The sequence below is a fragment of the Neophocaena asiaeorientalis genome, unplaced genomic scaffold, assembly GCF_003031525.2.
Source record: "Neophocaena asiaeorientalis asiaeorientalis breed wild unplaced genomic scaffold, Neophocaena_asiaeorientalis_V1.1 scaffold43, whole genome shotgun sequence".
Lineage (NCBI taxonomy): Eukaryota > Metazoa > Chordata > Mammalia > Artiodactyla > Phocoenidae > Neophocaena > Neophocaena asiaeorientalis.
In genome coordinates, this window is record NW_020173674.1 from 5,960,155 (window position 1) to 5,974,504 (window position 14,350).

Consider the following 14,350-nt stretch of genomic DNA (forward strand, 5'->3'; position numbering starts at 1 on the left):
GAACAGGGAAATAGATGGGGGGAAGGAGATGTAATGGTATAGTCAGAGCTATGAGGAGGAACAGCATAAAAACACAGGAGAAAAGGATGGTGAATGAATGAAAATTTTAGAAGGGTGAAAACTGTTAAAAGGACATTAGTTTTGGTGACCTCAGAAAACTTGGGGCATTGGAGAGGAGGACAGAACCCGAAACACAGTGCACGAAGGTGGGCGACAGCAGGTTCAGACTCTATTTGTGGAAGTCTGTCCTGGAACACAGGGAAGAAACCCAACTTAAAAAACCATAACAGTGAAGATGAGTGAAAGCTATTTCAGATATGGGCAAGGAGGTCCCTATACATGTTTTAAAAGTCTGAGTGTAGAGAGAAAGTGGAAACGACCAAGAGGAGAAGGAAAGGGGAGAGGTAAATAGAATTATGTGGGAGACAAGCATGATTGTTATCAGAATTGGAAGGACAGTGCCTCTTCTGAAATTGCTGGGAAACAAAGAATTCAGTGAAAGAAACATAACAACGTAGTTGGAGAGGAAGAGGTCAGCCTGCAGAATTTGTGCCTAACAGCATCAGAAAGCATACCAAGGAGTAATGATGATTGACAACCACCCTGGCATGCTCTACTTGGAGATAAGCTCAGTCCATCAATCTCCATAAACTTCTACTCTTTGTTCAAAGGTGACAGAGAGTAATCCACCTCAATATCTTCCTTTTTACCACCAGGAGGTGCCCTTGGACCACAGCTGAATTTTGAAAGCCGGAAAGGGCTCAGGGACTCAGTTGCCCAGTCCTCCAGCAGCTTGGTGTGGACACGGAGACCTGGCCTACCCCCAAAACAAGAAACCTCTCTGGGCCTCCTTTGGTGTGCTCACCACGGATCAGAACTGTGAAGGACACAGAATTAGAGCTTAATTCTCTAGCTAGGGAGAGAAAACCAGCCTTCATGTATATGTGACAAAACTTGACTGATTAAGTGCAGCTAGGATAGAATGCCTCTTAGAGCCATCTCAGCTCTGCCATCTTTGGTTCTCCTTTTCCTCACCAATGCATAACGTGTTTGCAATTTAAAAATTTTAAATTATGTATAAAAGCTCTACCAAAAAAAGACTAGGTTGGCTTAAAATGTGGCGCGCCTCTATTTCTAAAATGTTGTCCCAAACTGCCATAGAGGCTGGCAGGCGCTAAGAAAACCCGCTTTTAGGGGGCCCAGTGAGATAACCCTTTTTCTTCCGCAGCCGCCTTCCTCCCCCACCCCCCGCTCCCCCACATGGCCCAACAGCACGATCCATTGTGACGCTTAGTGATTCTCCCGGGCTTCTGATTTCACCAAGTCAGTGGTTGCGTCCAGAAACCTTCTGACGCTTGAGCGACGACCGCCCACCTTCCAAGGTGGTGATTGGCTAGTCAGGCCAGGGGGCGGGCTGACCTCCTCCCGCAGTACCGTCACCAGTTGGCCCCGCCCCCGTATTGGGGCGACTGGGAGCAGAGCCCAGGGCAGCCATTTGTATGCGGCCGCGGGATTGGTCGTCCGGCTCCCGCGAGGGTGAGGCGGGGCAGCGCGCACTCGCGCGTGCGTGAGCTGGCGCGCGAGAAAGGGCCCGGTCACGCTGAGGCTTGAGCGGCCGTCGCCATTTTGTAGGGTTCTCTCTGACGCGGGAGCCGCCGCCGCCGCCGTCGCCGCCACCCGGAGGTGCGAGGGGTTCTTGTGGGTGTGTGGGGAGCCTGAGAGAGGGCCGGGCCGGCCCCTGGCTGACGGGGTTGGCCCTGGGTTAGGGTTTCTCCTCTTGCTGCGGGAGGTCCGGGGAAGACACCGGGAGGAGGCGGGGCCGGGTTTCCGGAGGGGGCGGGGCAGAGGTCGGGTCGAGTCTTTGTTGGGGCGAAGGAACTGGAGTTGGGCCGCTGGGGCGTGGGTGTCCTAGGTTGGGGCAAAGGGGGCCTTTTAATTCTTAGAATATCTTGAAAGGTGATGCGGCACGGAAGAGAGGTACACAGATTTCCCTCCAAAACCTTGTTACCAGGGACAGTAAGATATATGCTTCTTGCCCCCTGCTTGGACTCTTCTCTTACCTGCCCCCCAAAAAGAGTATTTTCAGCTAACCCTGTTACCTAAAATGCGCCTCATTTAACGGAGATGATGGGCTTGTGCACTGCCTGCTGACACTCGACCTGTTCGAGTGTCACACACAACTCACGCTACTCCTTAAGAGTAAACCTTTCCTGCCGCTGTTGAAAACATAATGAACGTCTCTGTGAGGATCTTGATGGTGCCAAGAACTTTGGAGGATTAATCCAAAATGCAATGCACTGAAATTTTTTCCTCCACCCCTAACTTTTGGAAATCTCCTTTTTTCTTTTCCAGGCTCTTGTCAGGATGGTGAAGCTGTTCATTGGAAACCTGCCCCGGGAGGCCACAGAGCAGGAGATCCGCTCACTCTTCGAGCAGTATGGGAAGGTGCTGGAGTGTGACATCATTAAGAACTACGGCTTTGTGCACATAGAGGACAAGACGGCGGCCGAGGATGCCATACGCAACCTGCACCACTACAAGCTGCACGGGGTGAACATCAACGTGGAAGCCAGCAAGAATAAGAGCAAAGCTTCAACCAAGTTGCATGTAGGCAACATCAGTCCTACTTGTACCAACCAAGAGCTTCGGGCCAAGTTTGAGGAGTATGGTCCGGTCATCGAATGTGACATCGTGAAAGATTATGCTTTCGTACACATGGAGCGGGCAGAGGATGCAGTGGAGGCCATCAGGGGCCTTGACAACACAGAGTTTCAAGGTGAACTGCTCTGGGGCCTGGGTGGCAAAACTGAGTGAGGTCTAGCTCTAGACAGAGGCAAGAACACAGGACTGTGGGGCTGGCAGGGTGGTTTCTTCCATTCCGTTTTAGCCGGAAATGATAGAAAGATTGTGTGTTTACCACACTTAAGCACAGCTTACTCTTGGAGAAGCAAACACTTCTCCTTTCCAGATTTGCCGAGATGTTCCTCAGCAACTTTGTAGAATTGCAAACGGTGGGTTACTTTATCCTGCAGGCCATCATTCATTTGGGTGCTGTTGGAAGTTTAATCTGCCTGGGCAAATGAGTATCTCATGGGAGAAGGGAGGATAAAGGTCTGTGGGTTACCTGCTTTTTTTGTTATGACAAGGAAGCCTTTTGAGAGTTTCAGTGCTTAGGGTTTATACTCTTCACTGCCTTGGGTGATGGGCTGTGGTGGGAAAGAACAATGAAGACATCTCAAAGAGTCCCTATATTATAAATCTGGGTGGTGAATCTGGATTTGGGGGAGTGTCTTTTGAATACTCAGGTTTGTTCGGTCTGAACTATACAAGCAGAGCCAAAAGCGATGCCATGGACTATTCTGCTCCAGCTACTACTATTTAACCCTAAGGGGAAAAAAGGAAATTTCTAAAAATATTAGGTAGGTTGAATGGGAATGATAGTCCTGCTTCTGAGGAGATTCCAGTAAGGGTGTTGTATCGAATTACTTATGTCATTAATAAACATACATATGTTGTCATTAATACCACAAGAGGTTGACTGAAGACTCTAGGACTGTGCTAATATGGTGGCCACTAGCCACATGTGGCTATTAAATTGAAATTAAATAAATTTTAAAATTCAGTTTCTCGGTTGTGCTGCACACATTTCAAGCACTCAGAAGTCATATGAGGCTAGTGGTTAGTGTGTTGGTGCAGGTATGGAACGTTTCCATCGTCACAGAAAGTTCTGTTGTACAGCGCTGTTCTTCAAGTTTTTTGTTGACCTATCATCTTGGACCGCACGTTTATAGCCGCTTTTCAGGTTCATAAATTAAGACCATTTTTTCTCTGAGTGCCACTAAAAGGGTTGTTAAGAAGTACTTAAGGGTCCTCTACTAAACCTAGAAAACAGAAAAGAAATGGAGAAGAGGAAAAATTGACCAGAAAAGGGTAAGAAAGTTTGCAAATAGTAGATTACACATGGTGCGTCAGATATCTCTGGCCTCAGCCAGTGTTGTCTTGGCCTTTAGCTACTCTAAAACACAGGGCAAAAGTTGTAGATACTTTCTACCGTTAACTTGTCGTATGACTTTGGACAAGTGTTTTAACCTCTCAACGCTTCATTCTCCCCACTTATAAAATAGAATTAACGATCCCTGCCGTACCTCCTTCACAGGATGGTAGTGAGGCTAGAATGAGGTAATAAGATGTGAAAGTGTTTTAACAGTAAAAGCACTGTATGATGAAAGGTGAGTGGTGTTTGCAACAATGAGTGTTTCTGTTAAGGTTAGAAACTTACTTAAAATGTAATAGTTGGCTTTCATTATTAGCTGTTGCACTTCAGACAGCTTTAAAAATATTCTTAATTATTTTCATTTGATGAGGGAGGGGATCGTGAATGGACAGCGTTGGGGAAATGGGGGTTCTCTCTTGACAAGTAACAAGCAAAATGTAAAAAGTGCAATTAAACTCAGGTACAAAGTGCAGAGGTATTCTAGTATAATACCGCATGTTCTTGCCTATTTAATATGCAATGGAATAAAAGGGTAGGGGCCAAAATAAGTATATGGAAATCGGTTAACTGGGGGGAGTAGGCTTGAAAGGAATGTTTGTTTTAATATAGTGAGTTTAATTCAGGAAGCAGATATCTGAGTAACGCAATGATCCATGAGATCTTTTTTTAAATGTCTTTATTGGAAGAAAAGGATCCTTTATTTGGTTTTTCATGTTCTTAGCCTGGGCCCCTGGAAAAAGCACTCAACGGCGTACGGTACGTACGTACAGACATTTTTATAACCAGCTCTGTTTTTTTTCCAGATGACAAGAGAAAGTTTAGCATTGGATAATAAGTTGCAGTTTTACAGAAAATACAATCTAAATACCAATTTGTCACATTTTTCCATAAAGCCTTTTCAGTCATCTCCTAATGAAAGGGGCCTCTTAAGAGTGCCACTTTGGGCATCTTTTGAACCTTTATGTGTTAATGGCTGCCATAGGCTTCCTCATTGTATGACTTCTGAAAGAAAGCAGCAGAATCTGAGTTTACCTGGGTCTTTCAGGATGTTTCCTCTCCACCGGCAGCAGTGAACTGAACCACTATTGAGTTAGCAAACAAGTTTGCATTGGAAGACCCTAAAGAAGCTATCCCAAGTAAAAACTCAGGCAGCTGAATTGGGAATGATATGTAAGAGTTCAGATGTTTCGTTTTTCCCCCAATATATAAACAAGCATTAAAATGGAGTACAGTTGTATATCAGCTATATCCCTTGATAGGAGCTCAGCAGTGAGGACCCCAAGTTGCCCTCCTCTTTGTTTCAAAACAAAACACTTTTGCAGGGGCTGGTTTTCTGGGAAATGTTGGCAACACATCTCAGTAATGTTTTGGAGATCTCAGAAAATCTTAAAGCTTTTGGCCTCTCCAAAGCCAAAGTGTAGTAGAGTGGTAGAATTTAATCTTCTTTCAATTTTCTTTGCCCTGGATCCTTAAGGTAATAGAGAAGCACAGTATATTTCAATTATAAGAACTTTAGGGCAGGGCCCCCCCCACCCTGGACTCTAATGCCTGATGATCGGAGGTGGAGCTGATGTAATAATAACAGAAATAAAGGGCACAATAAATGCAATGCGCTTGAATCATCCAAACCCCTCCCCCCCCCCATCACCCTGGTCTTTGGAAAAACTGTCTTCCACAAAAAAGGTCCCTGGTGCCAAAAAGGTTGGGAACCGCTGCCTTAGGGGAGTTAAATCAAAAGCCTAGTTACAACCTCTGGAAAGATTATGTGAAAAAAAAAAACCTGTCACTTCTGTTGCAGATCTTTTAGTTCTAGGTAAAAAATTTTTTTACCTGAATCCTTTTCACAGCTACTACAGAGGTAGATTTTGTCACAGATGTTTATAAACTTCTGAGTTCTGCTCTAAATCAGTGGTGAAGACTGGATGTATTAATAGAAACATCAAAGTGGGGGCAAAAAAACCTGGGTTTTAGTTCTCAAAGAAAATGGACCCATAATCTATAAAGGAGCAAGTTAAATATTTTCCTTAAAAGTGTACGTCTAGTCCTCTGGATTGGCTGTTCTTTAGATCGGCATTGTTACACTAACTTCAGAATTGGAGCACAGTTTGTGTCTTTCACACAGATTAATGTCACCGTGCATGTTTGAAAGCCAAGTTAACTTGTAATCCTCCAGTCTAAATTATAGGGAATTCTACATTTGGGATATAAATTGGGGCAAAAATCCGTGTGTTTCTGTTCTAAGCACAGTTAGCATTTGGCCCATAATAACTTCTAAGAATGGGAGTATCTAAATCTCTGAAAATACTGGGATGGCTAACTGCTGCTTTCAGAGAATTACTGCCATTTGGTATCTGTTGACGGTATCAGTGTTGATGGTGGATGCTGCCTCTCTACTAGCAGCTGGAAGTAAAAACCTGAGCACCTTTGTTTCCACTAAAGAAAGGGTTTTAAGTTTGAGGCGGCAACTGCTAGAAACTGGGGTGGTAGGAATGTTGGACATTGGGCAGAACTGAGTTTGACTAAAGTGATATTACTGCACTAACCCGCTCCCCTCTCAGGGTCAGTGCATGGCGCTGTTCTGGCTGCCGTCCTGAATCGGGCTGTTTCCAACAGGATGGTGGAGCACGAGGCCTCCTATCGCATAGCTGCATCCAGAACAAGGTCTGTTAAAGAGAGAGCAACTTACTGATCGTGGAGGGGGGATTTGTTCTGAGCCGCCCTTTAGAGTGATGTTCTCTACATCTGTACTGGCTGCCTTTTGGCTACAATTTGTAAAGCATTGACTTGACCTCCAGAGTCTTAGGCAGTTTGGCACTAAATGCTGCCAAGAATATGCCTTTCTCAAACTGCTTTTAAAGACCTTGGATGCTTTCATTAGTTAGGGTCCCTGGGCTTGATGGTACACACGGCCAGGGCAAAGATTGTTTCTTCTCTTAGCTGTTCCTCGTTCTGGTCATTTTCTGGAAGTATGGATGTGGCTTGTTTGTATGGGTGCCCAGAAGCCTTTAGGCAAATGCTGCATTTTTCTAACAAGTAGATAATCCCCTATAAAGAATTGTAAACTACATAGTAGGATGAAATGCCAATCATTCCATTACATGGAAGCACACTGTCCCTAAGAAACCAGTACTGCTTCAAGATCTAATTCTAGCTGTTGACAGGCCTAGGTCAAGTAGTTTTCTTTTCCACAGTAGGCATGGGTTCACCCTTGCTGAAAAAAGTGGGGGTGGGGTTGAAATGTGGAGGGTCTTATAACAAACTCTTAGAGGTACTAGAGTTGAAGCAGATGATGAGCCAGGTATGATTTGTGTACCCAACATAGCCTTCTGGTGACACCTGCAAAAATGGCTGGAGGAAACAAGATGGACAGCATATTGCTGGTTTTTTTTTTGTTTGTTTGTATTGTTTTTGCAGTACGCGGGCCTCTCACTGTTGTGGCCTCTCCCGTTGCGGAGCGCAGGCTCAGCGGCCATGGCTCATGGGCCCAGCTGCTCCGCGGCATGTGGGACCTTCCCGGACCGGGGCACGAACCCCTGTCCCCTGCACCGGCAGGCGGACTCTCAACCACTGTGCCACCAGGGAAGCCCTGCTGTGGTTTTTAAGCTACAGTAAATGCTTAGGCCTTATGTGGCCCTGAGTAAATCATTGAGAGGTAGGATGCTTTCCTCTGGCATAACTGAGGTTTTGTTGGATATTTGATTTGGAAAAACTGTCAGGTTTTGAATGGTTAGAATTAATAATGGTCTTAGTAGTGAAAAGTGGAAACTTTCTCAATTTCTGTGTTGGAGAAGAAAGTTGTGGAGACGGAAGTAGGAGGGAATCCCGATCTACTGGTGTAAGTAGAGAGTATTGACTGGTTTCTGAGAACTTAAATTTTCTAGCTCTCGTCTGTTAAAACTTCAACTTCTTTTGGAGGGGATTGCTGAAATAGGGTTGCAGGAGTGTGCGTATGTTTGCGTGTCTTTTGCCAACTAGTTCACTTTCATTTTGGGGAGGATAAAGAATGTCAATGAGTTATAATAAATCTTCTTACGTCTGTTTCCTCAAGGCAAACGAATGCACGTGCAGTTGTCTACCAGCCGGCTTCGGACTGCCCCTGGGATGGGAGACCAGAGTGGCTGCTATCGGTGTGGGAAAGAGGGGCATTGGTCCAAAGAGTGTCCAGTAGATCGTACGGGTCGTGTGGCGGACTTTACCGAGCAGTATAACGAACAGTATGGAGCAGTGCGCACACCTTACGCCATGGGCTACGGGGAATCCATGTATTACAACGATGCGTATGGAGCGCTCGACTACTATAAGCGTTACCGAGTCCGTTCTTACGAGGCAGTGGCAGCAGCAGCAGCAGCTTCCGCATACAACTACGCAGAGCAGACCATGTCCCATCTGCCTCAAGTCCAGAGCACAGCTGTGACCAGTCACCTCAACTCCACTTCTGTTGATCCCTACGACAGACACCTGTTGCCAAACTCAGGCGCTGCTGCCACCTCAGCTGCTATGGCTGCTGCCGCTGCCACCACTTCCTCCTATTACGGAAGGGACAGGAGCCCCCTGCGTCGTGCTGCAGCTGTGCTCCCCACAGTTGGAGAGGGCTACGGTTATGGGCCAGAGAGTGAGCTGTCTCAGACTTCAGCAGCTGCACGGAATTCTCTGTATGACATGGCCCGGTATGAGCGGGAGCAGTATGTGGACCGAGCACGGTACTCAGCCTTTTAAAAACTGGAGGTGAGAGTGGGGTGGGTGTGGTTAAGAGATTCCATTTAGTTCCCCAGGAGGGAGACCTGTGACACATAGAGGAGGCTAAAGCCATCCGTTTGCTGTCAGAACAGTATCCAAAAGGTATAAATTGCATGTTAGTCTTAAGTGTTTCTCTAACTTAGGCCAGGGGTTCATTTGGCCTGTTGAGGTTTTAGTTTACAACTCCAACCAACCAGCTTGTTCCTTCTGAGAGAACAACAGCAACTCAGTTTGTTAGTGAGAATATTTTTCTTTAATCAAGTGTAAGCAGATCTGGGTTACAGAGACATAGTTAAGAGAACTAACACTTGTTGAGTGCCCTCTTTGTACATTATATCATTTAATTATACAGCTGGCCTTTAAGATATTTTCTTTTATGGAGAAGGGAACTAAGGCTCAGAGGGTTAAGTCCTTTGCCTAAAGTCACTTGGTAGTTGAGAGGTAGAGCCAGAATTCAAACTCAGGCGTGCCTGAGTCCAAAACCACTTTCTCTTTCCACCACAAAAGTCACTGTAGTGTACGCTGAAGAGTACAGGTTCAGGAGTTAATAATGAATGTCACCAGTGAGAATTTAAGCTGTAACTTCAGACATCCAATTTGCTAATAAAACTACTACTTCGGTCATGAGCCTTTATCAGAGGAAACTCTTCTAACATATCTATAAGCCAAATAAAACCCTCTAAATTCTAGGTGTTTAGTTCCAGGATACTTGCTTGAAAGCAGAACGTTTTGATGCCATTGTCCCATGGAGTCCCTTCCTTGTTAGTAATCCAGAGCATCGTGTTCTGTGTGGGCACTTAAGCCGTATTTCTGCATGGCTTATGATGCTGTCATTTAGAGCCTGACACTTACCATTTCTTCCAGCAAATTTTGTGGGTTTGTTTGTTTGAGAGGAACATTTAAGGAGCTAGATAAAACAGGTAATTTTCTGATGTGTGTAAGTCCCATTGGTGGTAACCTTGCAGTTTTTCCTACTTCAGAAAATGTATAGCAAAGATGTTTGAATGTCAAGAATAACTAGGAGTATCTAGAGATTGATAAATCTCTTCATCTGAGTGGAAATTGCATTATAACTTTCTGTTCTCATAGTTTTCCTTCTACCTTGAAATTGACCATCAGTAGAACTGGAGGCCTCATAGCAAAGTTAAACTGAGTTACCACTGAGTTTTCAGGGTTCCTGAGTACCCTTTTGGTATATGTGTAGAAGAAAGCCAAGTGACAGGAATTTGCCCTTTTACGTAGTGGGAAGCAAATATGATGTGAACCTGTGATAAGTTATGTCCTATATGACCATGACAAGACGGATCCCGAGACCGCTGTGTAGTGCGTGTTCATGTGCGTGAAGAGGACAGTCTTACAACTAGTGTAGTTTGCCATTAATTTTTACTTTTATTGCTGCTGGATCTGCCATGAAGTAGGATATGCCTCTAAAGTAAGGTGGTATCTTCTATCGGATAACTTATATTTCTCTCAGATATGTTCCAAAGTTAAATATTAAATTAGTGTATATTGTGGTCTTTAAAGGGTATTGCTAAGGTATTTTTTAAGTGGTTTTTGACTGCGAGCAGTGGTTGTTCAACTAACCTCTTCTTAGTGATGACTTTTAAAGAAACTTACCTTCCAGGTGTGAACCTCAAATGGACTGAATAACCTTGAGTTGGTTGCAGTCCCAGGAGCCTGATGTTAATGAGGCTGCCAGGATGAAATACTCCAGAACTGTTGGGGATCCAAATTCGGGTCTCACCCTAGCAGAACTGATTCAAGAACGTCACAACTTTTGAAGTCGATTGGCACAGATCAAGACCAAGATTTGGCCCTTTGTCTGTAATAAGTAGAGGAACTTGGTGTGAGTTAACTTTTTTTTTCCCCCAGCCATTGGTGTCTGGAGTTCCCATCATCAGTGGAAGAATTAGAGAATTTAGGATTTCTTCTTTTGATTTGGTAAGGGAGATTTGGTCAATTAAAGGAACTACTGGAATTATGGCTCTAAATCTGTGACAGTATGATAGGCAGATATGTTGGAGGATGAATGAACCACTCCTTGATACCCTTTGTGATTGTGATACCCATTTCTGAAAATTTGTTCACTATGAAAGATTAAAAATGAGACAAATTTAGAAGACTGCAGTTGGCCATATTTGAGACCTTGGCATCTTCTGATTGTTCTGGATAAATTATGGTTCTTGATAATATCTGTATGCCCTTTGTTGCAGCGACAGTAGCCTTGTATCACAGAAGTAGTCTTGCCTAAAAGATTGGTGAGAAAGATATGTTTATCACCAACACAGCAGTCTTCCAGATAGACTGCTTCTTGTTCTATATATAGCTAAAAGTAAATTCCTATATATAGCCATAGAAGACTCCTAGGTAATTATGAGAGTTGTAAGTTTGATCCGGTCTGACTTGGTTTTGTTTTGTTCTGTTCTTTTCTTTCCCCCTGGAATACAGGACGGGACCGGGGCCCTTGTACTCGGAGCCAAGCTGCTCTCCAGGCATTGTGTAAGCCTCTTGTGTTGTGCTCTCTTTCAGGTAGGATAATTGCGGACTGAACCCTCGGGCTGCGGTCATATATGAGAACTTGCTCCGCGCGGTCCCCTTTGCCGGGATGTTTCCATTGCTTCATGTTTCAGTAAACAAAGGAGTTTGTGACCAACTATGTTTTCTTTCTTAATTTAATTCTTCTAAGTTGACTTTTCTTTCCTCCTGATACTAGTCTCTGTAGCCTTTCACTCTATTCCTTATGTTCTCAGCCTCTGAGCAGCCCTAGGTAAGGATTATGCTGGCATCCCCTTTTTCCTGTACAGTGGAATCCCTCTTATCTTGCTTTCCTTAGGAGTTGAACCCTTCTCCCTGTCTACCTGCAACATCTCCTTTCCCTTTAAAATGACCATGTAGTGGCAAGCAGCCTTTTACTCTTCTCTGTTAGCTCTGGACTCTAACATTGAAGCTAATCTTCTGAAACTGCTAGGACCATTGGGGTTTTGGTTGTTGTTGTTTTGTTTGTTTTGTTTTTTTATGTCTGACCTGTGATCATGGTACAGCATTAGCTGAAATTTAGCCTTGTTTTACTCCACTTCTCCCCCCCCCCTTTTTTTTTTAAATATTTTGACAAATAAACGTTTCTAACACTTAAGTATCTTTTTGTATTTGTGTGACTTATTTACCACCGATATCTTCTGGTTCTTTTTCAGTTGTGCTCAAACCACAAACTTCAGTGACAGAATAGGTATCTGAAATTTTGATGTACAAGGAAGGATTTAGTGAGATAAGTAGTATGGCTGCAGCAATTAAGTGGAGATAAGTGAGCCAGCATCTTGAGACATTGATAAATATGCTGTACCTGGTAGTCAGATGCTTCTCTCTAAATAACCAGAGTTGCTTTTCCCCTTTTATAGGCCAGCAAACCCAGGTTAGTAGTGATAGAAGTAAGCCCCACAGAGAGAACCCTGCATCAGGAAAAGGCTGAGCCAGAACAAAGGACCTGTCAGATTCTCACTTTGACTTCATAGTACATGTTCATTTAAATTCACAATTTAAACTAGGATTAGACTTTGGCTAAAGTGAATACAATAGTTACGATGATACGGAGAAACGTGTATCTTGAGCAGAAAAGCAAGTAGGGTATTCATAACTGGCAGTGATAATATTCTGCAATAAAATGTGTCCTCTAGAAATTTTTTTAAAAGATTTATGGACATGCTATTTTCTTATCATGGCTTAGATCCTCATAAAACAAGTTTAATGATGGACTCAACCCCACTTAAGCTTTATTATATCCTGTATCACATGGTGATATAAATTCTGTGAACCTTTATCTAACAATTATACAGTACTTTCCCCACATATTTTGTACTTCTTAAAATACTTTTGACATAGGTGAAGCAAAACTTTTCCTTGATTTTTGGGGGTAGGATACAACAATCTGGAGAGGTTAATCTCTCTATGCACACACTCCTAGTGATGATGTATATACAATATCCATGTTAGCTCCAGTATTCCCCAAGGAAGTGGGATTGTCCTTGTTTTACAAAAAAGAAGGCAGAGATACTGGGATTTCCTTGTGATGATTGATCTGCAAGGCATCGGACAGAGCAAAGGAATACAGTATGTACAGCTTTTGCTAGCCTCTCCAAAATCTCTGGTCGTCCTCTGTGCTAAGTTAACACAGAAATTTAACATATCTTGATTTCCATATCACTGGCAGGACAAGCTAGAAAAAACACTGGATTCTGCAAAACAGTTTTACGTCACTGTCCAGTCAAACTTTTGGCAGTGTTGGAAGTGTTCTCTATCTGTGCTGTCCGATTCGTAGCTACTAGCTACATGTGCCTGTTAAGCACTTGAAATGTGCTAGTGAAGCTGAGAAACTGAAGTTTTTATCTTAATGATAACTAGCCGCGTGGCTAGCGGCTACTGTACTGCACAGCACACTTTAAATGGTAAAGTAGAGACTTCCGCTGGGACAGCTGTTAAGATTCCGCACTTCCACTGCGGGGGGCACGAGTCTGATCCCTGGTCGGGGAACTAAGATCCAGAATGCTGTGTGGTGTGGCCAAAAAAATTAATTAATTTAGAAAATAATAAACGGTAAAATATTGTAAGTTTCTTAGGAGGAGAAAAGCCTTGAAGAATCATATAAAATATTTCTCCCTTAGAAAATCCTTTCACTCTACCCAAAACAGATGACACTGGGAAAGGGGTTAGTTTTCAGCCAACATAAGAGGACTGTTGAATAGGAACAAATAGGTTTATTTCTAAACCTCAGTTTAGAAATTGCATGTTGTGGGTACAAAATTCCTTTTATTCACCAAGACCAAGTTGCTCATTATAGACCATTTTAGAATCCCACTAGGCCTCTCACACTAAAAGCTCTGGAATTCATTCATCAGTGATTTGAATTGCTTCTGGGCCAAGATTTGGGTGATGAATGAGCCATGTGATTTCTAGTTGAAAGCAAACTTTGACCACGTCTGTCATAAGCACAACAGAGGGACAAGTACAGGGTGCCTTGAAAACATGTAAATAGTGACTGACTTTGGGGGACAGCTGCGGGGGGGCAGTTGCTATTCCAGGTTGAAACAACATATGTGAAGGATCCTGATCAAGGAAGAGTGGTGCCCATTAGGAACCAGAAAGGGAGCTCTGTGGCAGGAGAAATCTGTGTAGCAGAAATTTGAAGAGGTAAGTTCCAGCAGAGTTCACGAGAGACTTGCGGGCTGTGTTAAGGAATTTCATCTTTAAGACTAACTGGGGGACTTCCCTGGTGGCGCAGTGGTTAAGAATCCACCGCCAGTGCAGGGGACACAGGTTCCAGCCCTGGTCCGGGAAGATCCCACATGCCGCGGAGCAACTAAGCCCGTGCGCAACTACTGATTCTGCGCTCTAGAGCCCACGAGCCACAACTGAGCCTGTGTGCCACAACTACTGAAGCCCACGTGCCTAGAGCCCGTGTTCCTTGACAAGAGAGGCCACCACGGTGAGAAGCCCGTGCACAGCAATGAACAGTAGCCCCCGCTTGCTGCAACTAGAGAAAGCCCGCTCGCAGCAATGAAGATCCAACACAGCCATAAATAAATAAATAAAGACTTAATGCAAGCTATTAAAGGGTTTTAAGTTTGA

At 44.0% G+C, this 14,350-nt stretch overlaps 1 protein-coding gene across 5 annotated transcripts; it reads left to right on the forward strand.

Annotated features, from left to right (window-relative positions):
- The first annotated feature begins 1,532 nt into the window (after nucleotides 1-1,532).
- LOC112402076 (RNA-binding protein 4B) lies at nucleotides 1,533-14,064 on the forward strand. 5 transcript variants are annotated; one of them, XM_024748627.1, is made up of 4 exons: nucleotides 1,533-1,683; nucleotides 2,353-2,776; nucleotides 8,043-8,719; nucleotides 11,261-11,864. In XM_024748627.1, exons 2-3 carry the CDS (start codon nucleotides 2,365-2,367, stop codon nucleotides 8,708-8,710), a joined length of 1,080 nt encoding a protein of 359 aa, XP_024604395.1. In that variant the 5' UTR covers nucleotides 1,533-1,683; nucleotides 2,353-2,364; the 3' UTR covers nucleotides 8,711-8,719; nucleotides 11,261-11,864. The 5 variants fall into 5 exon arrangements, with proteins under 5 accessions (XP_024604395.1, XP_024604394.1, XP_024604393.1 ...); XM_024748626.1 differs by lacking the exon at nucleotides 11,261-11,864 and adding an exon at nucleotides 10,356-10,477; XM_024748625.1 differs by lacking the exon at nucleotides 1,533-1,683 and adding an exon at nucleotides 1,871-1,977 and having other exon boundaries at nucleotides 11,261-14,064.
- The last annotated feature ends 286 nt before the right edge of the window (nucleotides 14,065-14,350 follow it).

What these genes read in the sequence shown, in the direction of transcription:
- LOC112402076 (XM_024748625.1), top strand. An exon ending in TGACAACACAGAGTTTCAAG is followed by an intron (nt 2,777 to 8,042) that starts GTGAACTGCTCT and finishes TGTTTCCTCAAG; the next exon opens with GCAAACGAATGCACGTGCAG.